The sequence below is a fragment of the Phalacrocorax carbo genome, chromosome 1 (genome assembly GCF_963921805.1).
Source record: "Phalacrocorax carbo chromosome 1, bPhaCar2.1, whole genome shotgun sequence".
In the NCBI taxonomy this organism is placed as follows: Eukaryota; Metazoa; Chordata; class Aves; order Suliformes; family Phalacrocoracidae; genus Phalacrocorax; species Phalacrocorax carbo.
In genome coordinates, this window is record NC_087513.1 from 60569737 (window position 1) to 60593089 (window position 23353).

Consider the following 23353-nt stretch of genomic DNA (forward strand, 5'->3'; position numbering starts at 1 on the left):
AGGTTGCTGATACCTCAACTTAAAACTTGTGTGCAAGGCCTGTGTTGTCTTATCAGCTCCTGCTCAGTTACTAACCCACAAGCCTGCGGTGACTCTAACTTCAAGGCTTTCCCTTCTCATGCTGCTCAGCTGCATCGGGTGGGGGTGTATCACCTCCTTGTCTAAAGGCCAACACAACGGGACGGCTGCTTCGTGCCAGATTTCTTTTACTGCCCTAAAACTGAGATAATAGTGTCTCTCATCTCCCGTTTTAGTACTGTGAGCTTGGGGACAGGAGCTTGGATCCTCACAGATCGCTACAAGGTGAAGAGAAACTTGCTGCGGAGGACATCAGAGAGAGGTGCAAGAAGCCTTGAGAAAGATTACCCTACCTCCTCCTCCTCCTTTCAGTGCACAGCCATGGCTGTATATAATTCCCTTGGCTCCGAGCCCAGCTGCAGGGAGTAAAAGCAAAGGCGGCTGCCATTAGCGCCAAGGAGAGACCGATGCCCAGCTCTGCCCTTTCTTTTCCTCCCGGCACCGAGAGCTGGGAAGCTGAGATGCATCCTCTTCCCTCGGCAGCAGGGAACTGGAAGCAGCCATCTTTAGTCATGTTCCCTGCCTAAGCAGTAGGAAAAAAAACTTTTTAAGTGTCACCCAATAACAATTTTCCCCATCCTTGTTCATGTACTATCTCTGATAACTGCATATATACACCTTTTGCATTGATAAAGCGAGCAGTTTACACTGCAAGATATAAAGGCTCTGGAGTAGGGCGCAGTTACTGTTTAATTATGTGCTGCAACTCCTTTGGTCCTGAATCACCCCAGTTCAGCTCGCTGCAGCCTGAGTCTGTCTTTGTCTTTGTGGCCTTGCATTTAAATAGCTGATAGAAATTCTTCAAGCCTGAAAAGATACATGACCTGTCTGGCAGCGAAGAATGAAGAAAACTAACTCTTTTGAGCAAAAATGTCAGGGAGTTTATAACAAATTTGTCAAATTATTTGGCAGATGACAAAATGCAACAATACCAACCAGCTATTTAAAGGCTGTATTATCTCATAAACCGAGTGATGTAAGTATAATTAAATATTAATAAGTAGATATTTTTTACTGTTTGTATAAAGAAGAAAAGTTTTTACAAAACTTTAAATTCCCAATATTAATAAGAGTACCTTCATGCATTAAAAGAAATTACAACCACGGTTTTGCTGATACTAAAAATATTTGCTTCAGGAGTCCATAGACCCCAGATATGATAGCACCTGCCTAAAATAAAACAGAAAAAAAAAAAAAAGAGAGAAAGAGGCAGAGCCAAGTCAAAACCAAGTCTGATTTTTATAAGTTCTTTCAGAGTTTATACTGGGTAGAGCCCTATACACATCAAATGCTCAAATGCTCTTGTCCTCACGACATGCAGGTGTACGACCCGGCTGCACGGGTGTCTGTCCTAGTCAGTCCGGCTGCAGAGCCAGAGCAAGAGACCCACGGCTAGCCCTCAGTGTGCCTAGTCTGAGGCTTCATCACTTGCTCCCAAGGCTGATGCCAATCACACTACACTGCTGTTCAAAACCGGCATTGAGTCACACAGTATGGAAGGTTTTATGTGATTAAAGCCTAAATTATTGCACTTGGACCTTACAATCTTCTCATAGACAGAGAAGTCACATCACAAACAGTCACAGAGTAATGGAGAGTTCAGGCAGTGATTAAGCAGAAGTGTATATCAGACCTGGTAACAATGATGAATAGTTAACATGACAGGTTGAAAATCCAAATTTCTAGTGGGAAGTGCTTGTGACAGCAAAAGAAAATACATCCTGTCTCATACAGGGTGTATTTTTACTCACTGTATTTTCAGTGTATCAAGTCTTAAGGCATTTCCCTTCCCTGCTCCCTCGTACTCTTCCCTGCTCTGAGCCCCAGCATACTGTATCCTCAGTTGTACCAGCAGAGTGGTTTGAGCAAGAATCAGCCCTAGCCAAAAAACATCCAGGCAAAATAAATAAATGAATTAATATCTAGTAGTAAAATGTAGTGTGACATGATATGGAAGCTATTACAATCTTATTAGCAAAGAATGCAACTAAGATGTACTTAATGGTGTTCTGAAGATGCACCTTTAAATATGATATCAAGCATTTAATTTTGCAAGTATCAGAAGTAAATTATAATGAGGGGCACAACTATGTTCCTCAGCCTTACAACTTTTGTTACAGATTTTGTATACCACTAAACACCTCTACAGTCCGTCTTCGGCAGGATTCCAACATGAGGGAAAGGAAATGATATTCAAATTACAATATTTTTTCCAGTGTCAATTTTCTGACAGAATAACTTACCATGACACAAACAAAAAAAAAATCTTGTTCTCAATTAAGTGCTAAAAGATGGATTAAAAAGAACTATGGAACTACTTCTGGCCCTTGTTTCGCCTCTTTTTGGGTCCTCACCTTGCTAAGACTGCACATTCACTGAACCTCAAGCGCGAGAGTATACCTCTTCCATTAAATGTGTCTACCACACTTTTAACAACAGAAGTTTAAACAGAGCTTGTTTATAAAAGCTGCCAGAACAGAGGCCTGCATGGCTTTCCCTTGTCCCCACCACAGCTCTTCTCTTCACACCTGCTTAAAACAAGCATATTTTTATTTGTATGGGGCTTCAAAGACTGAGCTGGTAGGGCAGGCCTGGGACTGCCCAAAATAGAGGCAAACACATGAGAGCTGCTCAGGGGCAGGGGCTTCTGTGAACTATCAGGAAAGAGAAGCATGAACTGTTTTTTAAATATATCTTTGAGAAATTATTTTGACAAATCATCTCCTTCAGAAGGAAGGGTTTGGTCCTGGAAAACACCTTTGAAAGGCTTGTCCCTACAGAGCCTCATTCAAGGTGACAGAATACAGCAGAGGTGCCTGTGTACTGCCAGTACATTTAATGAGATAATTACTCCCCCTTGTTTGTATAATGGTTATTGGCTTAGCATATTTGCAGCCCAGAAAAGAAAGCATTCATTGCTCCCACATGTGCATAGCCATAGCAAGAGCAGTGCGAGAGCCACCTGGGCTCTGCTCCACGGAGGGGAAGAGGAGGTGGGCCTGGTCACAGCCGACACTGGCTTCTGCAGCTGCTGTCCGGCCAGAAGGGTTAAGAGTTGCTGCAGTATTAGCACAGCCTGTAATCACAGCCTCTTCTGGCCTTTGAGAGCCACTGTGTCCTGCTTGGCACCCAAGCAGGATGGCAACAGCAGCTGGAGGGGCTGTGCTGCAGAGCTGGGAGGTGAGCGTACCCAGAGCTGCTGGGTGCAGCCCTGTGGGAACGTGTGTGTGTCTGCACCCTGAAGGGAGATGAAGAGACTTTATGGGCAGAATGAAACTCTGGTCACCTAATCTGAGCTGCATTTTGCCTCACCTCATCACCCTACAGTGGTACTAACTGCACTGTCTTTCCCCAGTTATGCCATATCCTCTGATCTGGATGTGGTCGTATCACTGGCGTAATTGTGAATCACTATTTTTTACTGAAATTGTACAAGATGAGAACCCTCATGTTCTAGAAACATAGCCAAGGCTTTTGGTAATCACAATATCAGACTCTGCACGATCACCACACACTTATTTCACCACAACCCTAGCAGTTGCACAGAAATCCCTCTCATACACCTTCAGCTCTAAATTGACCCCCATACTCCAAATTTTAAAGCGGTTTGCCAACAAGCATGACAATTTACATAGTGCTCTGCACAGGGACAAGCATTTCTTCCACAGAAGTTTGCTTGTCAGTGAAAAAGACCTACCTATGAAATAAGAATTAGAAGTTTGCCAGGAAACAAACTACTACCTGAGCCATGTACTAACTTAGATGGTGCAACTGCAACAGTCTGACTCCTTATTTTTATTCACAGCTGCTCTTGTAATTTTTTCTCCAGTTTCTCAAGGCAAATGTAGAAAAAAAGTAGAAAGTAACTGAGCAAAGGCATATAAAATGTAGATAATGCAAATATAAAGGGATCACCAAATTTTCATGGATTTACAAGAGGACCTGTTGGAAAAATGAATACTCAGAAATGATGACAGACTTAATTTTACAGTTCCTGTGACAGAGGAGGAACTCCTGTCATGCATATGGAGTCTTAGCACCCCTCTGAGTTATTTGTTTGTTGTTCTCAGAGGGAAGAGTTATTCATCTCATCCTGCAGCATCTCTGCCAAGTGTCTCAGTACCGAGCTGGCCAGCAATACTGCCTAGCTGCTCATCTGATCTGTTAGGCCAAGAGAAAGCGGTTGCAAACAGCAGACTTGGCAGGTAAAAGCAGTACCCTCAAAAGCTCAGGAGGCTGACTGAAGGTCACAGAACCTCCCATTTCCAGTTTGCTAGCCCCAGTACTAACCAGATACCATATCCGTTACATAAATTTTCAGCAGTGTTGATGGGATGATATTCTATACCTTTTCATTTTTTAGGAAAAAGTGACAGACCACTGTAACAGGCTGCCCAGGGAGGTTGTGGAGTCTCCTTCTCTGGAAATATTCAAAACCCACCTGGATGCGCTCCTGTGCCCCCTGCTCTAGGAGTGCCTGCTCAAGGAAGGGGGTTGGATGAGATGATCTTGAGAGGTCCCTTCCAACCCCTACCAGTCTGTCATTCTGTGATCACTGCCCTGACAGCTTCTTCTGCTGTCTGTCTCAGAATAAATGCTGAGGTCTGCATGACCCATTGAGGCTTTTCTCTGCAGAGCTTGTCTTGCCGAACATGGTCTGAGACACATCACCACTCAACACACCCTCTGTTCATGCTGTCTGTGTGGCAATATTGCTGTGGACAGAGAACTTCTAACCTCTACAGGTGTTAAATTCGTAACGTCTCAATGGTCTGCCTGCTTTGATTATCTGTTCGTGTGCTGCAAACTTAATTTCTAACTGCCATATTAGTGAAAGTAAAGCAAAAAAATGAGACAGCACATCTAATATTTTCTCTGGTGCTAGTGAAAACTATGCATTATAACACTTAAATGTCTTGCTTCAATTAATCATATCAACTTAGAAGACAAATCACTAGTTTAAAACAGTCCCTTAAAGGCAAGAGAGACTATCCCTTTCTGTCAGGGGTAATGATTAGGAGATAAACCTGAAGTATGACCCTCAAACTGTTAAAAGTCTGCTCTGGTACCTGCTGCACATCACACTTGCTCTGACTAGAAGCAGAGGATTCATATTCTGAATCTCCCACACACCTTCCAGCACAGCACTGATAGTTATAGGTACATCCGCCACCTGAGCAGTGTCATGATGCTGGAGTGCTGTGAGGGCTGGTGACAGCAGCACATTCAAAGCTTTTCAAGAACCATGCTGTTTGGAAGAAAGCAAACAAAAATCACCTTTTCTCTGAAACCTCAGACTACTGTAAAACCAAGTCCTGAGCAAGACCTCCTAGTATGGCCTCTGTACAATGTTATGAACAACTGTGTGACTCTAACATGACAGAGCTTGACAGCCACTGGCTCCCACGGAGGGCATTAAACTTATTGAAACCTACTAAAATCAAGCAAAACAAGCTATTAAGCACATCTAATCACACACAGAGAGATTTTCTAAGATTTAGGCTTTCATAGGTGGTATAAACTCCCTCCTTTCCACTGTCAAATTAAAGGTTTTTGAGACCGTGTCAGGGCCATCGTCCAACTGCTGTTCCTTCCGATTACTCCATTGCGGACACTCCTTGTTCACAGAACAGCTCCTCTTTGACCATTGAGGTGGACCTGCCACACAGAGCCACACAGGTTTTGCTCCTCGCCGCCTCACTCTGTGCCATCGGCTGGCAAGGCACATATCCTTTGGTCCATGTGTGCGAGCTGTCAGGAACATCTTCAAGCTCCACAGGAAATCATGCCAGTGTCTCCTTGGTCCTGCACAGCCATCTTCTGTTCTTCCAAGAGACCTGCTTCTCAGGGATGACAGTGACACACGGCCTTGGTGCAGATGGTAGAGCCGCTACCCTGACAAGCTGCCAGATACCTTGGTGCTTTGTTTGCTAATCTAACTTTTTATTTCATTTCCAACAGGGCAAAATGTCGGGCACTCTTGCTGCAGTCCTTTCTTTTGTTCTCATTTCTTGGCATATGGTTCCTTTTGGAACTATTTCAGGGTTAATGGACATCAGTCCAGGGCACTTACTAGATGTTGGCAGGGATGTTTTTGTCCTTTTTCTTTGACTCGTGATTCTAATGAAGCATCATGAAATTCACCATGATATCATAAGAACGCAAAGAATTACTCTCTTGAATCTGAGAGAGCTCTTTCATTTTGTTTAGCCAGGTCTTTGCTCCTAGTACCGATTTTCTGTTAACCCATTTGATTGGGTGTGTTAAAAATTTTGCATGCTGCATTTAAACTGATAGAACAAAAAGCACCATAGTCCATCATCTTTTGACTCATCTAGAATACTTGGGTAGGAAAACTGGAATTTATGACATGTTGTTTTCTTGTTACTCTGGGTACTGTGCAAAAGTTCATCTAAACATGATACTTTCATTGAAGTATGCTGTCAACAATATTTCTCATTAAGAAACTGCATCCCACATGTAGATCAAGCACACTCAGGAACCCTAGAATATGAGATTCCTCTGCATATTGATTCTGGCGTTTAGGGCAGCCGCCAGCCTGGATCAGACACAACTTCAAAGTCCTACCCCTTGCCTTCTCTGGAGTCACACATCATTTTGGTATCGCATTTCCTGCTCAGTATGCATGTTAATTGGGAGTAGGCATTTCCCTCTCCCAGTCACACACAGATGTTATCTACCATTTTATTTTGAAAAGTAGGCTTCACCAGACCAGTAAATAGCCACTTGGTTTTTGCTGCATCAAGACTGTTCCTAATTTAACAGGGAAGAGAACCTCACCTGGTCCAATTTCAGTGCAGTGATATTTCCTCACTTTCACATAGGATCATTTAAGCTCACAACACCAGTATCTGACCGATTCAGCTCTCCCAGGGCACTCAACTTTCATGGGTGTGCAACATGCAGCCAATCTTTTCATCAGTACAATAATCACACGTAACACATGCTTTCCAAGCATGAGCTCTGCATACAGTAAAGTGTACCTTCGTGCTTCTACTACATGATATGTTACAGATCTTCAGTCCTTCAGGGTCTGCTGCATGAACCAGTGTAAATGCTATCGTCTCTGATTTATCCGCAATGTTTCCTTCCAAGAAAATGCAAACATGCCCCTTGATTATTGCCAGTCCTATTCTCTCCCAGAATAAAGGAGTCTCTTGATGCCCTTTTTGCCCCAGATTTCATTAACTTCTTATGCTATAGAATTAACGAGAGGCACACTAGGGAGCTCATAAGAGGAGGACCTTCTCTACTGGGTACCTATCACATCTCTTATACTCCCTACCCAACAGCAGTCTCCGCTCACTAGCTCTTGGGTTAAACATTCCCAGATACTACCATGGTTCTTCAGCTCACCAGTGTGCATGAGAAGACATGGAGTCCTCAAACCCTTAATTCAGCTCTGCTTCACCAGTGCACAAGGCTGGAGTCATTTGGCTGAACGGGAAGTCTGTGACTCAACAAGAATTTGCATCAAGTACCCATGAAATGCTTCCCTCTGCCTCAGGAGCCGATGAATCCAGCAGACAAGCCAATTTGGCACAGAAACGGTAGTACGTCAGTAAGACGGACCCACAAAGATGGCAAAACAAAAAGATGTGAGATGGGTGGGAGATGCAGGAAATGCTGGCTGCGGGGCTCAGGGAGGTGAGAGAAGAGGGAGAAGGCTGGTTGTTGGAAAGGGAAAGGATGAATGACAAAGAAAAAGGCATGGTCAAAAAGAAAGTATAGGAGGAAAGAGTAACTACAGAGACCAGATTTTTTTTAAATCAGAAAAGTTCAGTTCCTGAACAAATGTGACTACAGTAAATATTTCTCATCAGAAACAGCATCCAGTCAGGCTGACTGAAAGAACAAGAGAAACAGACAGACACGCATGTGCAAAGAAAACTCAGGTATCAGGAGGTAATTGTAGCAGTAAGAAAGAGACAATCACTTGACTGAAGAAGAGTGTGAATCGAAGGAAAGAGATACTGCATTTATTCATATGGTGGCCACTTCTCCTCCCTTTATGCACTTCTGTTCCAAACCTAGCAGTTGCTCGCTACTGTCAAAGGATGCAGGCATTACATTACTCACAACCATTTTTATGGTCAAATACGGCACTAACTAGACAGAAATTTCTTTCAGTTCTCAACATGCACCCAGAGAATATCTGCGCATGAAAACTAGCAGAGAGCACACTAATAAATCATCGTAACATACTCCCACAAAGATTGGTACCTCTCAGAATTAACCTGTCTATACAGAGCAAGCATTTCATGCCATTAAGTCTACAGCCTAAATGTGCTTGTCGGAAAGTCTTCGTTCAGTCCCAATGTGCCGAGACTTACAGATTCATAAACCGTGTACGAATTTAGTCCCTTCCACAGTGTCTCTTCCCTCCCCTTAGAAAGTACTACGAAACTGGACCAGTGCTTTTAAAACTAGGAGCCTGTCTTTTTTGAGAAGTCTCCAGTCTCCTCTGAACAATATGCAAAGCAAACTCAGGGAGGGAACATAAGAAAAAAGAGAAGTCTTCTTTCCTCCTTCTTTTTTTTGCCTAAGACTCACCAAAACAAGAGTCTAGTATTGAATATTCAGCACTGAATACTAACTGCTCAATAGACAGTCTGTTTGCAGAGCTCAAAGTGGAAATGACCCAGCAAGGAGGAGAGGTGAACACGCTGCTCCATCCATGTGATTAAATTGCTCTGTAAATGCAGTCCTCCCCAGTTCTCCCCACCTCCTTACAATGGAGGCCATTCGCTGCCCCTACCACAACTCATTTAAAGAAAAAATATTTGCATTAAAGGGGCCCCCCTCACTAGCATTGTCCCCGTGACTCTACATTTGAGAGGGGAATGTGAGTCCCAATGTTGGGAAACCTGTGCTAGCCAGTCAACCCGACCAGCAGGACCTGTTTTGCCACTGCTCGGGAGGAAGGACCAACAGGGTGCAATTTACAGAGGAGCAGAGCACCCAGATGGGTGTCCCAGGTCTCAGCCTGCATAAGGCAGGGAGTTACAGGGTCACACAGTGAGCACCCAAGAGTTCCAGTTGGGCCATGGGCTAGAATGCAAACACAATACATCATTCAGCAAATGTGCCATTTGTGCACTGCCTCTCGTAAGGCCAAATTTTCCTTGATAACTAAAATACAGCTCATTCTACCCTTGACCCCGAGAAGCACAGAAGAAGCAGTCTTTTACGGACACGACGCGTGTGTTGCACACCTGTCGTGTTCAGCGTGACAGTTCCTGGTCTGGCTCTTGTGCCGCATCTGTCCCTGACAGGGTGTCCGTCTCACACACAGCACCGGGCACAGCTCCTCTCCTGCCGACCCTGGGTTGCCAAACACGTCAGCCAGCAAATCTCTGACCCACTGCTCAGCCAGGTCTGACGTAGAGAGATCTGGAGCTGAAGGGCTGTGCTGAGCGGTGGGTGAGGCTCTGCAAAGGGGCCCATTCCCTCTATCCAACGCATGAGCCAATGTACTTGGGGAACATCCATCGTGGGAGCAGGCATGTCTTGTCACAGAACAGCATGCTGCTGCTGTGCCCTGACAGATAGCACTTGTGGACTCTGCTTCCACATTTGTTTGGACCACATTTTTTACGGTGTCTATCAGGTCACTGTCACCTTGAGGGCCAGGCAGGAATTTTTTGTCTCCCTGTGTTGCTTATGTTTTGGAGGGAGTAGAGGGACAGGAAGGGTTTTACTTTTCTCTAAGCACTGAAGACGGCAACAGCTGAGAACAGAGTAACTATAAGCTACATTGCAAAAGCTAACAGCATTACATATTCATTTGCTTAATTAGGACATCCTGCCACATGTCCAGGGCTAACCCAAACATCAGATGAGGTGGGAACAACACAGGTCAGGTTATTGACAGTTTCCGCGCCCCCTTTTGAAGGCTAAGATTGGATCTACTTCCCATGACCATCCATTAATTTTAGTCAACAAATGACCATTTCTGCAAGATCCTAGAATATTAGCAAAACACACAGCCTTTCCTGCTTGACCTCCAACACACAGTAGCTTTTGGTCTTTTGCAGCAGGTTGCACCTCTGTTACAGGGTACTAGAAAGTGCCGTAGGTCATGGAAAGGATGTTCTATGGGGCGTGTTGAACTAGCTCTACTCTGCTGTCACCATGGGGCACCAGTGACGGGACACAGGTGGTTCTACCCAGCATTGGATGACCACTCAGGAGATCCCACTGGTGAATTGAGCTCCCCCTCCATACCACCCTTCCTCCCTCAGATGCAGCTAAGGTAGTTTTAGCACTTCTGAAATAGTTTAGCAGTTAATAGGATTCGGGGGTGGGGGAAGGAGTATGTTAACCCTTCTGTCATTGCATTTAGCGGTATCTGCATTTATCCCTACCTTTGGCTTTTTTCACTACTTTCAATTTCCCCTTGCCACTGCATTTCTGGTATTTTGTTGCTTTACAAGTTTAGCACAAGCTAGATCTGAATTTGCACATCTATACAAGAACAGAAAGCTCATGCCTGTTTTGTTGACCTAAGGGTCTCATTTGCAAACACACATTTGCACGTAAGACATGTTTCATATAACAAGGTCTACCTGACTTAATGTGAGCGTGAGTAAGTCTTGCCCCAGTAGCCAAACCAGTAAAAATGGCTGTATTGAAGAAGAAAACAGGATAGTCTGATATTATTCTAAGGAGTGAAAGTGTAGAAAGAGAACGTGAGAAACAACAAGTAGTTCTATTTCTAGGGACCGTATTCTTAAAAAAAAAAAGGTAATATTTTCTAACACTCAAAACTTGTAGCCCTTACTTCCAGGCAAATCTGCTTTTTTCTAGATATGACCTCAATGAGCAAACCAAAACCCCTAGAGAAGCATTTGAGTCTATGCCATGGGGTTCATGAGCACTCAGATGCTCCAGCAGGGAGTTTGTCAGAACGATGACCACAGCATCAGACCATGGCAAGCCTAGAAAACCGATGAAATCCCAGCACAGGTCCCAGCCTTCTGCTCTTGAAATCAATGCCTTTAATTCCCAGGGCTGTAAGTTTCACAGAATCGCTCATTCAGAGAATATTCCATCTATATAAAATGTACTGTTTACCATTACCATACTATTTGGGATCCTGCACAAAAATGCTCAGGATAAGCTACTAATTAATTGTGAACCCATCATTCATAGCTGTGAAGCAACTCTTTGGTTCCTGTAATAAATTCCATCGGAGAGAAATTAAGTTCACTTACCAATAAGAGAAAACAAAGTGCTTAACTGTAGCTGAAGTGAAGGAAATGAGACAGCGCTGAGCCCTGCATTTCAGTCTTGAGGCAATTTAAGCTGCAAATGAGCTTTTTCTTCATAACTTGGTGCAGTGAGAGACAAGGCTCTATTTAACCCTCTCCACTTTTCCTGATTTTGAGTTTATCACAAAGGGAAGAATGGCCAAAAATATTTAACCCAACACTTATTTATATACACAGAATGAAACCACAGCTCTTGCGGCAAGCCAGAAAGACTCTACCACTGACTTCAAACACCATTTTTAACTCTAGCTAGTATTTTATAGCTAATAAACTGCTCTCACTGCAAATCTCCTGGGAGAAAATAAATGGGAATGAAGTCAGGCTAGGACTGCTAGTTATGCATATAAAATAGCTGCAATCAAGTTATTACACATTCCCAGTGTTGGATCATTACGAGTTAACCCTGGGCACCTGCCCTCTCTGAGGCACACACATGGACTTCAACAGGTGTTTGCCTTGTGGAGCCATTGCAGGATCGGGACCAATCTCTAACAGCAAGTTGTTTTACAGTTTTAAATACTCACAGAAACTCTCTGACACATGTGTACAATTCTATAGGACCTAAAAGACATGTGTAAACATGTTTTTAGTACAGACATATTAAAAAAACCTACGCAGGCCTCCCCCACCTTAATCATCACCACGTACTCTTCCTTCCTACGCTTGTTATCTATGGGATCGCTCAGCCATCAAATATCCTTTATGCTATCCATCGTCCTAACTAGAATGTTAGCAATCAAATCCCCCCGGCCGCCGGGGCGCTGGGCTCCAGCAGGGTCAGATCGTACAGGGTATTCATTTTCAGACACAATGAAACAAATAGAAAATCCAGCACAGATGCAGGGAAACAGACAAGTGGGTGAACTCAGAAAATTCACAAACCTCAGTGCTCACGGAATTGTGAGCTAATTATTTGGACTCGAATGTCACATCAAGTATCCCCAAAGGACTGACCTTATATTTGTATTAGTTACATGACAGCCCACGGCTGCTCTAAAGGCATTGTCATGAACCATCAAGCCCCGGCTGTATTTAATGCTACCTCTTCAAAAGTCTTCATCTGCAGAGGTACGAATGTTTTGTCACGGCGCGGGTTTCAGCGATCCCACGATTTCATCTTTATTTTCCTGTGGTGAAATCCTATGTATAGAAATAGTACCCCAGGGGAGGCTCCTCCTTATGGCTGTCCTAACTTGCAAACCACTTGCAAATTAAGCTAGAAAAATGCAAAGGTGTTTACACTGGGAGATGCTGCAGATCTTACAGCTACGCTAACCTTCTTCCTCACCTGCACGCTCGCTGCACCAGTGGCTGAAAAAACCCTTATTTCCTAAAAGCAATGAAGCCAACGACCCTGACGGAAGCAGGGTACTGACGATACCGGTGACTTTCTGTGGGACAGCCCTAGTTCCCATTGCACGTGCAAAATGGTCTCTTCTGATTTTGAGAACATCTTTTGCTCGATAGATGTTCACTACAATAAAGGTGCAGCTGCAATAAACAGACAGAGGCTACAGGTTTCTTTGCAGTCTCACAGACAAAAGTTTAATCTGCTTGAATCCCGAGTCCCTTCTTTCACGAGGGTTTTACCCAAATAAAATCTTGAGGACTGTAAACCCTAAACTGTAACTTAAATAAATGGAATAGTTTCTTATAAAAGTCTGGCTATTCTTACGCAAAAGCTTGTTTTAGCTCTTTTATTTCCTTTCCATCCTTTTAAAGACCTTTTCTTTATTGCAGGTAAATAACAGATTGCAGAGCAGTGAAAAGTACCACAATTCTCCCTCACTAAGTATATTAGAATTCATTCATTAGCAGACAAATAAATCATAAAACCATTCTTTTCTCTGAGTCAGACTTAGAAGATGAACTTGTTAACGCAAGGTAATTTTGACCAACTTACAAACCTTTAAAAAACTCCCCACAGATTCTACAAACTTCCAAAAAAAAAAAACCCTCAGGAATGAAAACCTGATCCAGTGCTGGGACTTGCGGTTAGATCCCAGTCCTGCTGCTGCTGAAGGCAGAGGGAGCTGCCAAGGATCGGGCCCTGCTGCGCAAACATTGTCCGCAGGAACTCGGCAGCCAGCAGGAAAGAAAACATTTTTGTTGATTTTTTTGTTTGCTCCATTTCTTTCACGTGTGAAATTGTATAAGATATGAAATGACATAAGACAAATAGTCAAGTTCAATTATATAAACAAACAGAGGTATTTCTTTTGCATGTCCATATCATATCAAATTTAGGATTCAAAAGACTCATCGGATCATCTTAACTTCTCAGCAGGTAAAAGCCTTTATAAACACAAACCCTGGAACAGTAAAGAACTTATTTATTGGAACAAAAACAAATCACATTTTTTGCCTGGGTATGAAAAGTACTTGAGCAAAGTAAGCAAAAAACCCCACCCAATAGGAAGTTCCTCTTTATCTGTTGGTAAACTGTGCTGCAACGAGCAAAGCGGTTTTGCTTTGAAAAAACAGTTTTCAGCAGCAAAATCAACCACTTGGTCACATAAAAAAAAATATCAAGATCCAGGGTTACCCGCTTCAGCGTTATACATACGTTCTGAAATGTCACGACTGCTTTGCCAGCTAGCATGCAAGTATTTATTATCAATATTGGCAATTTCATTAATTGAACCGGGACACGAAAGCCATTAGTTCTCTTCCATCAGTGCTTATATGCTAGATCCTTTTTAAATGGCAAGCTCATAGAAAAGGTCACCAGGCACTGCCGCAACACCCGTCTATTGGTACGAACATAGACGTAAATCTGGCCACCACCACCACCACGTTCCTCTAAGGCGCTGGAACCCGCTTTTTGTGGTTCACACAAACTGCTTTAAGGGCCTAATCCCAAACGCCTTGAGAGCACTGAAAGGCTTTCTGCTGATTTTAATGGGGTTTGGATCAGCTCCTAAGTCTCAGCTTCACGTCCCAAGGACCTCATCCATCTCACACTTTGAAAGCGGCGGAGTTTTTGCCTGGCTCCAACATTGAAATAACGAGGGATACTTATTGAGCCATGCAGAAAAGTCGCACTCCAAGGAAGCGCTTCCTTTTCCTTCGGCTCCCAGCAGTGCTGCGGCGGGGACCTTTCCCGGGGGTGCTGTGGAGAAGGGGAGCCTGGCAGCCCCCCGGGAAATCGCTGCCGCCCCCGGGACCTGCACCCCCGCCGGCAGCGCCCCGCACTCACTGGCCCGGTGTCACTAGGGGGGGCTGCGGCTGTGGAAACCTGTTATTAATACTGGGGATCTCCCACAAACTCCCCCGGGGTCCCCGGGTGCCGGCCCCGAGCTCCCGCCCCGCCGCTGCCCTCCCTGGGGCCCTGGTGGGCTCTGCCGGGGAGGAAACGGGGCCCCAGTGCAGCGGTCCCCCCCGGGGACACGGAGGTGTCGGGGGGCCTGCGGGGCTGTGGGGTGAGAGCCCGGCCGAGCTTAGGGTAGGCGGCGGCTCCGGCAAGCCCTAAAAGCCCGGCAGGGCACCCCCGGGGCCACCTCTCGGTGCCCCACAGCGAAGGGAGGGGTGGCGGGCGGGGGAGCCCCAGCGGGAGTTGCAAACTCCCCCCGGCTGCCGGCCCGGCTCGGGGGAGTCCCGGCCTTTAGAAACCGCGCCGGGGAGCGGGCGGGCGCCTCACGGGGTTAGCGGCGGCGGCGAAAGGAAGCGGGGAAAGATGCCGCAAACAGCCGGAGAAGGGCTGTCCCCCCTCCCCCTCCCGACTGCCCGCCCCGGTGGGTACCCGGTGCCCCGCTCCCCGCCCCGGGCCGGGCCGGGCCCCGCCGGGCGGCCGGAGAGCTCCGAGGGCGGCCGTCGGGGCCGGGCCGTCGGGGCCGGGCGCTGTCGCTGCCGCTGCCCTGGGCGCGGAGCGGCTGGCGGGGGGTCCCCCGGCCCCCAGACGGCCAGAAATCGGCTTAGGCTTGGTGACAGCCCCCGTGGGTCCCTGCCCGGGGTGGGGGAACACCAGCTAAACTCGATGCTAACCAGCTAAACGGCGCTGCTGGGGAAGGACCACAGCATTGCCCTGCCTTAAAATTAGAGCCGTGGGTGATTTTTAAATTTTTTTTGTTTTTTAAATCCCGCTGGTTTAGGGAAAAACTGTTAAGGAGAAATTAAAACATGACTGATTTTTTTCAATGAAGCCATATTTCTCCACAATGCGAAAGGATCTTTACATAACAACTGAAACTCAGGAGAAAAGCTAATTGGATTAAGTCCTCTGAAAGGGAGGTTAAGGTGTCTGAATGAGACAACTGCAAAGCTCCACTTTTCTTGCCATCTGTTTAGCAAGACTAAAGTGTTTTCTGATTAATATTACCTTAATCAATCATGCTGCCATTTATGATAACCGTACTGAACTTAAGGACCGAATACTACGGAGACTCAGGCTGACGATGGGCAGTTTTGCATTCAGGGGTAGGAAACGCGGGGATTTTTTTGGTTTGGTTTGTTATTTTTTTTTTCCTTTCCCTAAAGACCCGTTACAGTCGACAACGAGAAGTTGCCACCAGCGCCCCGAGCTCCGCCCGGGCAGCGCCGCTGCACCGAGGGGCGACTTGCTTTTACAACCCAGCGACTCCTACACACGCTGTGACCTGAACGCAACGATTCCTTCCCCGCCGAAACAACCCCCCGGCTTTTGTCCCGAGGTCCCGGCAGGAAAAGCGGCCCCGACCCGGCCGGTGTCGCCGGTGGCCGAGCCCACTCGGTGCCCCGAGCCCCCGCGCCGGGACGGCGGCAATCACAACCTGGCAGGGCCGGCCGGCCTCTCCCCCCCTCTCTCCTTCTCTTTTTTGGTTTGTTTTTTAATAAATATTTAAATTTTACAAAATTTTTCTCGGACCGCCTTGGGCACGAGGGGTGGGAAAGCCCTCGGCGGTCTCGGGGCTGCCCTGCCCCGCCGCCCCTTCCCCCGTCCCAGCCGGCACCAGCCACACCGACACGGCGTCGGGAGCCTGGAGAAGCCGGGTCGGGACGGCGGGAGCCCCGGGGGAGCGGCGGGAGGCGGCCCGCCGCCGCCGTCGGGGAGGCGCGGGGTGAGGGGACCCGATCCCGCGGCGGGGCCGGGGCAGGCCGGCTCCCCTCTCCTCCCCTCCGCTCCCCGGCCGGCTCTGCTCTGCTCTCCTCTCCTCCCCTGCGCTCCCCGGCCGCCCCCGCCGTGCTCGGCGGCTGCGGGAGGGGCCGGGGCAGGTGAGGAGCGGGCAGCGGGGGGAGCCGTCCCCGGGCTGCGCCGTGCGTGAGCTGCGAGCTGCCCGCCCGGGGAACGCCCGGGCAGGGAAGGGAGGGAGGGAAGGAGGGGAAGGGGGTGGGGGGTGTTTTCCGGCGCTAATAAAATAAATAGAAAATCGCGAAGGTAGTTGTGGCGGTGGCTGCCGGCGGGCGCCGCGGTCGCGGCTGGTGCGAAACCGGGCTCGGCGGGGCGGAGGGAGCCGGGCACGGCCGGCGGCGGGGGGCGAGGAGAAGCGGCCACGGTGCCGGGAGGCCGCCGCTGACAGCCGCCGCGGGCAGACCTGGGCCCGGGCCCTGCCCCCGGGGGGAGCCGACGCCCTGCTGCCCCGCCGGGGCTTCCCCTCGCTTTGCGGAGGGACTGCGGCCGCCTTTCTCCCGTCCCGTTACCGGACCAGCCGAGTCATCCCTGGGGGCTGAGGGGTGGTTGGTGGTGCGGGGAGAGACCCACCCTGCCCTTCCCCAAACTCCCTCCCCTGCAAAGCAGCCCAGCCCCGGCTTTGCCTGCGGGACAAGGCGACCTCGGTGCTGGGCTCGCCCTAACCCAGCAACCACCTTTCCCAGTAATCCCCGTTTTTTCGCCCTTCTGAAACGCTCCGCTCAAACCTAAGCGAGCGCCTAAAACTAGAAGCGGAGAGGAAATAAGTTTGCCGGCCGGCAGCCTAGGGAGGAGAAAAGAAGGAAAAAAAAAAAAAAGGAGGGGGGATAAAAACCACCCTCTGCTCCATGGTATCCGCAAGTGCAACCGCAGGGCTCCAGCCCGGGGCCGGGCCCCCCCGCCGCCCCCGCACCCCGCTCCCCCGCACACGCCCGGGCTCATTTGCCTGCGAGGCCGGTGAGGCGGGCGGCCCCCCCCGCCGCTGCCCCCGCCGCCACGGTCAAGTTGAAAAGTCCTCCCTGGCGTGCGAGAGGAGCCGGCGGGCTGCGGGGGGGGGGGGGCAAACGGAGGGGGGACACACACGACTTACCTGTGGAGTCCATATCGGGTTCCTCCAGCAACCCGCAATGCATGCTCTTCCCATGGACGGGACGGGAGCCCCAAGGTCCCGGGGTGTGGAGAGCCCCTGCCTCAGAGATGCGCGGGGGAGAGGGAGCAGGGTGGCGGCGAGGGGGTGGGGAGGAAGGGCAGAGGCAGATAGTTGGGGGGTGGGTTGGGGGGGAGGTTAGCGCGGGAGAGAGGGGACACTCCGTAATCCAGCAGGGCAAAGCCAGACCCGTCAAAATGTTTGCGGATGTTTCATGGGAAAAAGCATCATTTTATAGAAGCCCTGATGGGAGAAATGTCATTGATAGGCCAGCCAGCCTGATGAATGGCTGCTACTCAGATGGGGATGTGGCAAGGCTCAATGTGAAGCCCATTGTGATGCTGTTTTGAATAAGAAAAGCTTTCCTCCAAAAAGGGGGGCCTTAGATCTACGCAATCCCAACACTTCGACTTCCCTCTTCTATTAGAGCATTAGAAACGTTTTTCTTATTTAAAGTTCCAGCGGCCTTTCCACTCCTCCCTTCCCTCCCCCAGCCCCCACCCAAGGTTCTTGGCTCATTACAGCCCGAGATCAAAATTGGCTTAGATCTTCAAACGGGCAGGAGGTTTGGGGTTGTGCTCTTTGGGGCTGCCGGGTGTGCGCGCAGCGCCGCCGAGCTCCCCTCCGCCTCCTCCTCCTCCCGGTGGGCTCTGGGTTGGGATCCTTCGCGGGCACATGGCGTTGGAAGCTGTAGAGCTTCCCCAATACCTTGTAAGCTTAGTTTATTGGGGAGAGGGGGAAAAAAAAAAAAAGGGGCGATGTGTGTGGGTAAGGGAAGGGGGGGGGGTGAGGGGAGAGAGGAGTTGCCAGTCCCTCGGCGAGCGGTGCTGGCGTGGCAGCTCTGCGGCAGGGACACCCGCGCCTCTCCCTCCCCGCGGCCCCGGGGGGCGAGGGCCAGGCGGGGAGGGGGCGCCCCGCCACCCGCCCGGCTGCCGGCGGGGAGCGGCCGGCCCAAAGGGCTTCCCCTGGGACCTGGGGTGGGAGGAGGCGGGGAGAGGGGGGTCGCGGTTGCCAAAAGAAGTGAAGAACCAAACGGGTGCGTTTTCAAACTCGTGTTCCCCTCCAGCTTTAGCCCGAGGTTGCGAGGATCCCTTTTCGGGTTAGCACGTTGCGGGGGGAGAGGGGGGCAGGACCGAGGCTGGAAAAAGTTGCTTATTCTGCATGCGGGTGTATGTGCTGGAAGTGGAAGTAAAAGTGCAAAGCTAGGGCTCTGATAAAAGTGGCTGGTTTAGGGAAGGAAAAGCTGTGATTAGAATATGAATAGAGCTCCAGGAGAGGAAGAGAAAGGGGGATTATAGCTGAATTACTTTGACCATGGACAGAGCCAACGTTTTCCACTCTTCTCCCCCTCTCCCCTCCCTACACCCAGACTGCCCCCCTTCCCTCTCCTCTTCGGCATAAGAAAAAAAAAAAACAAAACCAAAAGCTACCAAAAACCACCAACCCCACACAGCAAAACAAGCGGCGAGGTTGCTAGAGAGGAAGCCCGGCGCTTGGCAGAGCCTTGGCATCCCCCGGCGGGCCGGCGGTGGGGTGGGCGCTCGCCGCCCCCCGCACCTCGGCCCCGGCGGGACGGGACGGGGCCGGGCGGGCACCCGGGGGCGGCCGCTGCAAACCCGCCCCCCCCCCCCCCCCCCCCCAAGGCCGAGTTTTGGCGCGGGGAGCCCCGTGTGCCCGAAGAGGAGGGCGGTAAACATAATAACCGGGGTGAGACAGTGCAAAAAGGGAGTCCGCGGCCGGCGGCGACCGAAAAGGACTTGAGGTGGCGGCGGGGACGCCGGCCTGCCCGCTCTGCCGCCGCTGGGACGTGCCCGGGCAGAGGCAAAAGACCACCAAAACACCACTCCAACCCACCAAAAATCAACGCAAAGCAAGGGCTGTGCATTTTCCCGCCCGCCATGGCCTTCCCACTGGGCAAGTCCCACCTCTCCCTTCCCTCCACCGCCCGTGCGTTGCCGGGCTGGCTCCGCTCCCCGCGGCCCCGGGCCGGAGCCCCGACGGGGCGGGCAGGGCCAGCCCTGTGGCCGCCGCCGCTTCGTCTCCCCTCGACGGCGCGTCCCGCGGCTCCTGCTGCCGGCAGTCCCCGCCCGAGCCCCGGCCGCCCCCTGCCACCAGCTCCGCGGCGGGAGGGCCTGCCGCCACCCCCGGGGGGCGCTGACCCCCCCGGGCCCGCCGCCCACCCGTGAGCGGGACGCGCACGCCTGCTTTGCCGCCAAGAGGACAGCCTCTGCCCCGCGCCGAACGCCCTGGGGGCCTTGGGGTGCGGGTGTGTGGGTGTGTGAGAGGAAATTTTTGATTGCTGCCGCCAAAATGGGGTAATTCCCTCTCTTCCTAAGGGTTTGGGTTGGGTTTTTTTCCTTTCCTTCTCTGTAAGGTTTTGTCGTGGAGTGGTGGGAGCCCCGAGGGGACCCCATGGGGTGAAGGGCCCTTGGGGCCTGCCTGTCCTTTTTGGGGTAGGCGCAGGCCCTGCGGAGAAGCAGAAGCCCTGTGGAAACCTGAGGGACATTTTTGGCCCTGAGCAGGACTCACCTCCGAGGGATTTTGAGATCAGACTCAACTTTAAAAATTAGGGAATGGTGGTCACGCTGCAGGGAGCTGTCTGTAAGCAGGGAGGTCGCCTGATGCCCAAATGGCTTCCAGCTGCGGCTCTGGCCCTGCGGGCGCTTACTGCCCACAGCAGCCCCGCGGGGAGGATGAGGCACCCACCCCTGGGCAAACAAGAGACCACAGGCACTCGCCAATGCTCCCTTGCGAGGGGAGGCGCGCGGTCAGGCTGCACGGCCGGGGCAGGAGAGGAGTGGCAGGCAGAGGCCTGGCTTCGGCAAGCGTTGAAAACCTACGGCGGCAGCTGCTGGGTCTCCCTCGCAGGCACTCTGCGCTTGGGGAAATTCAGTCTTCACCAGTTTAAAGCTTCAGGGAGCTGCCTCCATGTTGCTGATGTCCCAGAGATAGGCAAAATAAAAACACAGGATGTATGAACATAGGGATATGTTCTTTCGAGGGCTGCGGAGAAGGATGGGCTTTAGCACAGCCGGGATGTCTAGAGGCTTGGGCTCCTCTTTGACATGAAGCAAAGATGTACGTTCTCTATAGGTGATGATGCATGGGCAGGATCACCAGCAGCAATTCTGTTAGACCAGAGATACTTGCTGCAATCTGCTGACTCCCTGCCTCTCCAGATTAGTTCCTGTCCCCGCATTCTTGTGGAACATGCCAATGCTGTTGTCTTACCACTCACCTAATCCCCCCTCAGTGTGCCAGGCCGCCCCCGTGTACTCCCATAGCTCAGCCACTGTTACCTGGTTGGGTTTTGCTTACCTTCTTCAAAAGCATCTTGTGCTTCTGGATATCCCACGGGACACTTACTAAAGTACTTCATTATACAAGTACTTCAAGTGTGGAGAGTCTCCTCCTGTGCCACAGGTTGGCAGTTTACAGATGGAAGCACTGCAAGTCACTAGCCTTTTTTTTTTTTCCCCATGTAGGCTGCGGGATTTGATTTGATACAGAGTAAAGGGCAGGTCCCAGCATAAATGCAAAAAGTATACCATCAGGGATTTTCACTCCAGATTCTTGCCTACATGGAATATCTACAAGCCATAAAATAACCAGTATAACCCAACGCTGCATCAGATGATGTCTTTTCAGAGGAGAAGGACTCTGTTGCTATTGTGAAAGGAAAAACACCTTTATTCAAGAAAGAATGCGATCTTGTGCTGGTGCATGGAGAGAAGAGCAGCGTCATCAAGGGAATGGAAGATGCATTCCAGACTGCATCCAAGCTGCCGAACAACTGGATGCGAAGCTGTCGTATCCTTTTAAGTGACTGACTGATAATGAGCTTCATTTGATGGTTTGGCAAAGCAGAGGCAGAGGGGACGCTTGACAGTTCACATCAACTTATTGCCCAGATAATTTCAGCCCTTTTAAAAGCACTGTCTTCCACTCTGCAGTCATTGTGCCAACAGGCTGTGACCACACAAACTTTTGGTACCATGAAAAACTCCTTATGCTGGTACTGGAGTCTAAACCACAGTACTAGACTCTAACATAAATATTTCAGGGGTAAACACCAAGAAAAGCTTTTTCAACAAAAGAAAGCTGTTGGCACAGGAACAAAAAAGTATAAACTGTTATCTATTAATTTAGCTAGAATACCCGAGGCAACTTTAGGCTGAAGTTCTAGAGAAGTTTTCCCACAGACTATCAGGGACAAGTACCTGCATTAGTTTTAGGAACGAGTGTGAATGGCTTGTGAAAGGAGTGAAGACGGTTGGCTGCAATACCAGGTATCTGAGTTCAGTGGCTCAGGGGATCCTTTTGGACCCGACGTATCTCTGTGCAGACCGTAAGATGCCTGGCCGCAGCCAAACACACAGTGACACCTCATTATTTTAGCAGTGGCTGCGGTCTGTGAGTGATTCCATATTTTCTGTCTTGCCTGAGCCAGCAGCCTCCTCCTCTCGGAATGAACTGCCCTCTTCCCAGTTCTTTTCCTCTGTTTCTGCTATCTTCATCTACTGGGCAAAGCCCATGGAAGAAACAGAGAAGGATCTTGTTTCTGTATTGGCTTCTTTTTCCCACTTACTCATCTTTATTATCAGAAGAGGAAATGTTAACTTTATTTTACATGTATTAACACCCCTGAGGAAGCTATATGTATAGGTCAAGGACAGGATATGGAGTAAGCTGACAGCTGACTCCTGGAATCAACTCTGTGTATGTGCTTGGGGAGTGCGATGCTGACAGATGCAGGAACTGGAAGAAAAACATCAAAAGGCTGCCTAGGTAAACACATGCACCGAGTCCTTCAAAAAGCTTTCATTGACACAAGCACCAAAAGAAAGTGGCTAGGGCAGGCACATATGCAGGTATCTGGGAGAAAACAAGCAGAAGAGCCGTGGCATGCAAACAGTGGATTGCACTTGCACCGGGCAGGGGGTACCTTCTCTATAGTTTGAAAGAAAGGTAATATGAATTGCAGCTGGCTTGCTGTGACTGTAACTCCAGACAAGTCTGAAGCCAAATTTTGTTAAAAATGAGCGTAGGTCAGTCTTAAATGATCTTCTCTTATTAATGCTTGTGAAAGAAACTTTGCTCAGCTCCAGTTCTCGGGTTCATGGAGAAGTGCAAACATTGCCAAAAGGGACCAGTGAAAACAACTTTTTCGTGCTGGTCTGCTTCAGTCTGCGGGGAGGAAGGGAATTCACTCTTCTGTGTTGTATCAGTGTCCATCAGAGTCCAGAAGAACCCCTGCCCTCAGGGCTGCTGCCCAGAACACTCACGCTGACTTGAGTACGAGAAAAGGGCAAGCAGACATTGATTTCTGAGCTTACACCAGATTTAGCTGGCTTTTGTTGTGTGTGGCTGGTACTAGTTACCAGAGGATTTGTACTGTGTGTTGGAAGAAGAGCCAGCCCTAAAAGCTATTACAGACAACAGACACAGAAAAGATCCATTCCAGACTGCATCTAGGCTGCTGAAAAACTGGATGTGAAGCTGTCATATCCTTTCAGACGACCAACCGATAACGAGCTTCTTTTGATCTACCTGGAGCACAAAGAATTACCTTCAGCACCTGCCTCTGACTGGCAGGGTGAGGCCTGAATGCAGAGTTAAGTTTCCAACTCACCAGGAGTTCAAGGGAAAACCACTTCCATTATTAGAATATAATTTTAGCAAGAAATTAGAACTTTACTGCTTAGCACACTGATTTCTTTGCTTAGATTT

General features: G+C 49.4%; 1 protein-coding gene across 1 annotated transcript in view; it reads right to left on the reverse strand.

Annotated features, from left to right (window-relative positions):
- RFX4 (regulatory factor X4) overlaps positions 1-17579 on the reverse strand; it is a 96464-nt gene extending 78885 nt beyond the window's left edge. Inside the window, exon 1 of the mRNA XM_064457069.1 lies at positions 17567-17579. Coding sequence (XP_064313139.1) covers positions 17567-17579 — 13 coding nt within the window. The remainder of the gene's footprint in view (positions 1-17566) is intronic.
- Between the last annotated feature and the right edge of the window lie 5774 nt (positions 17580-23353).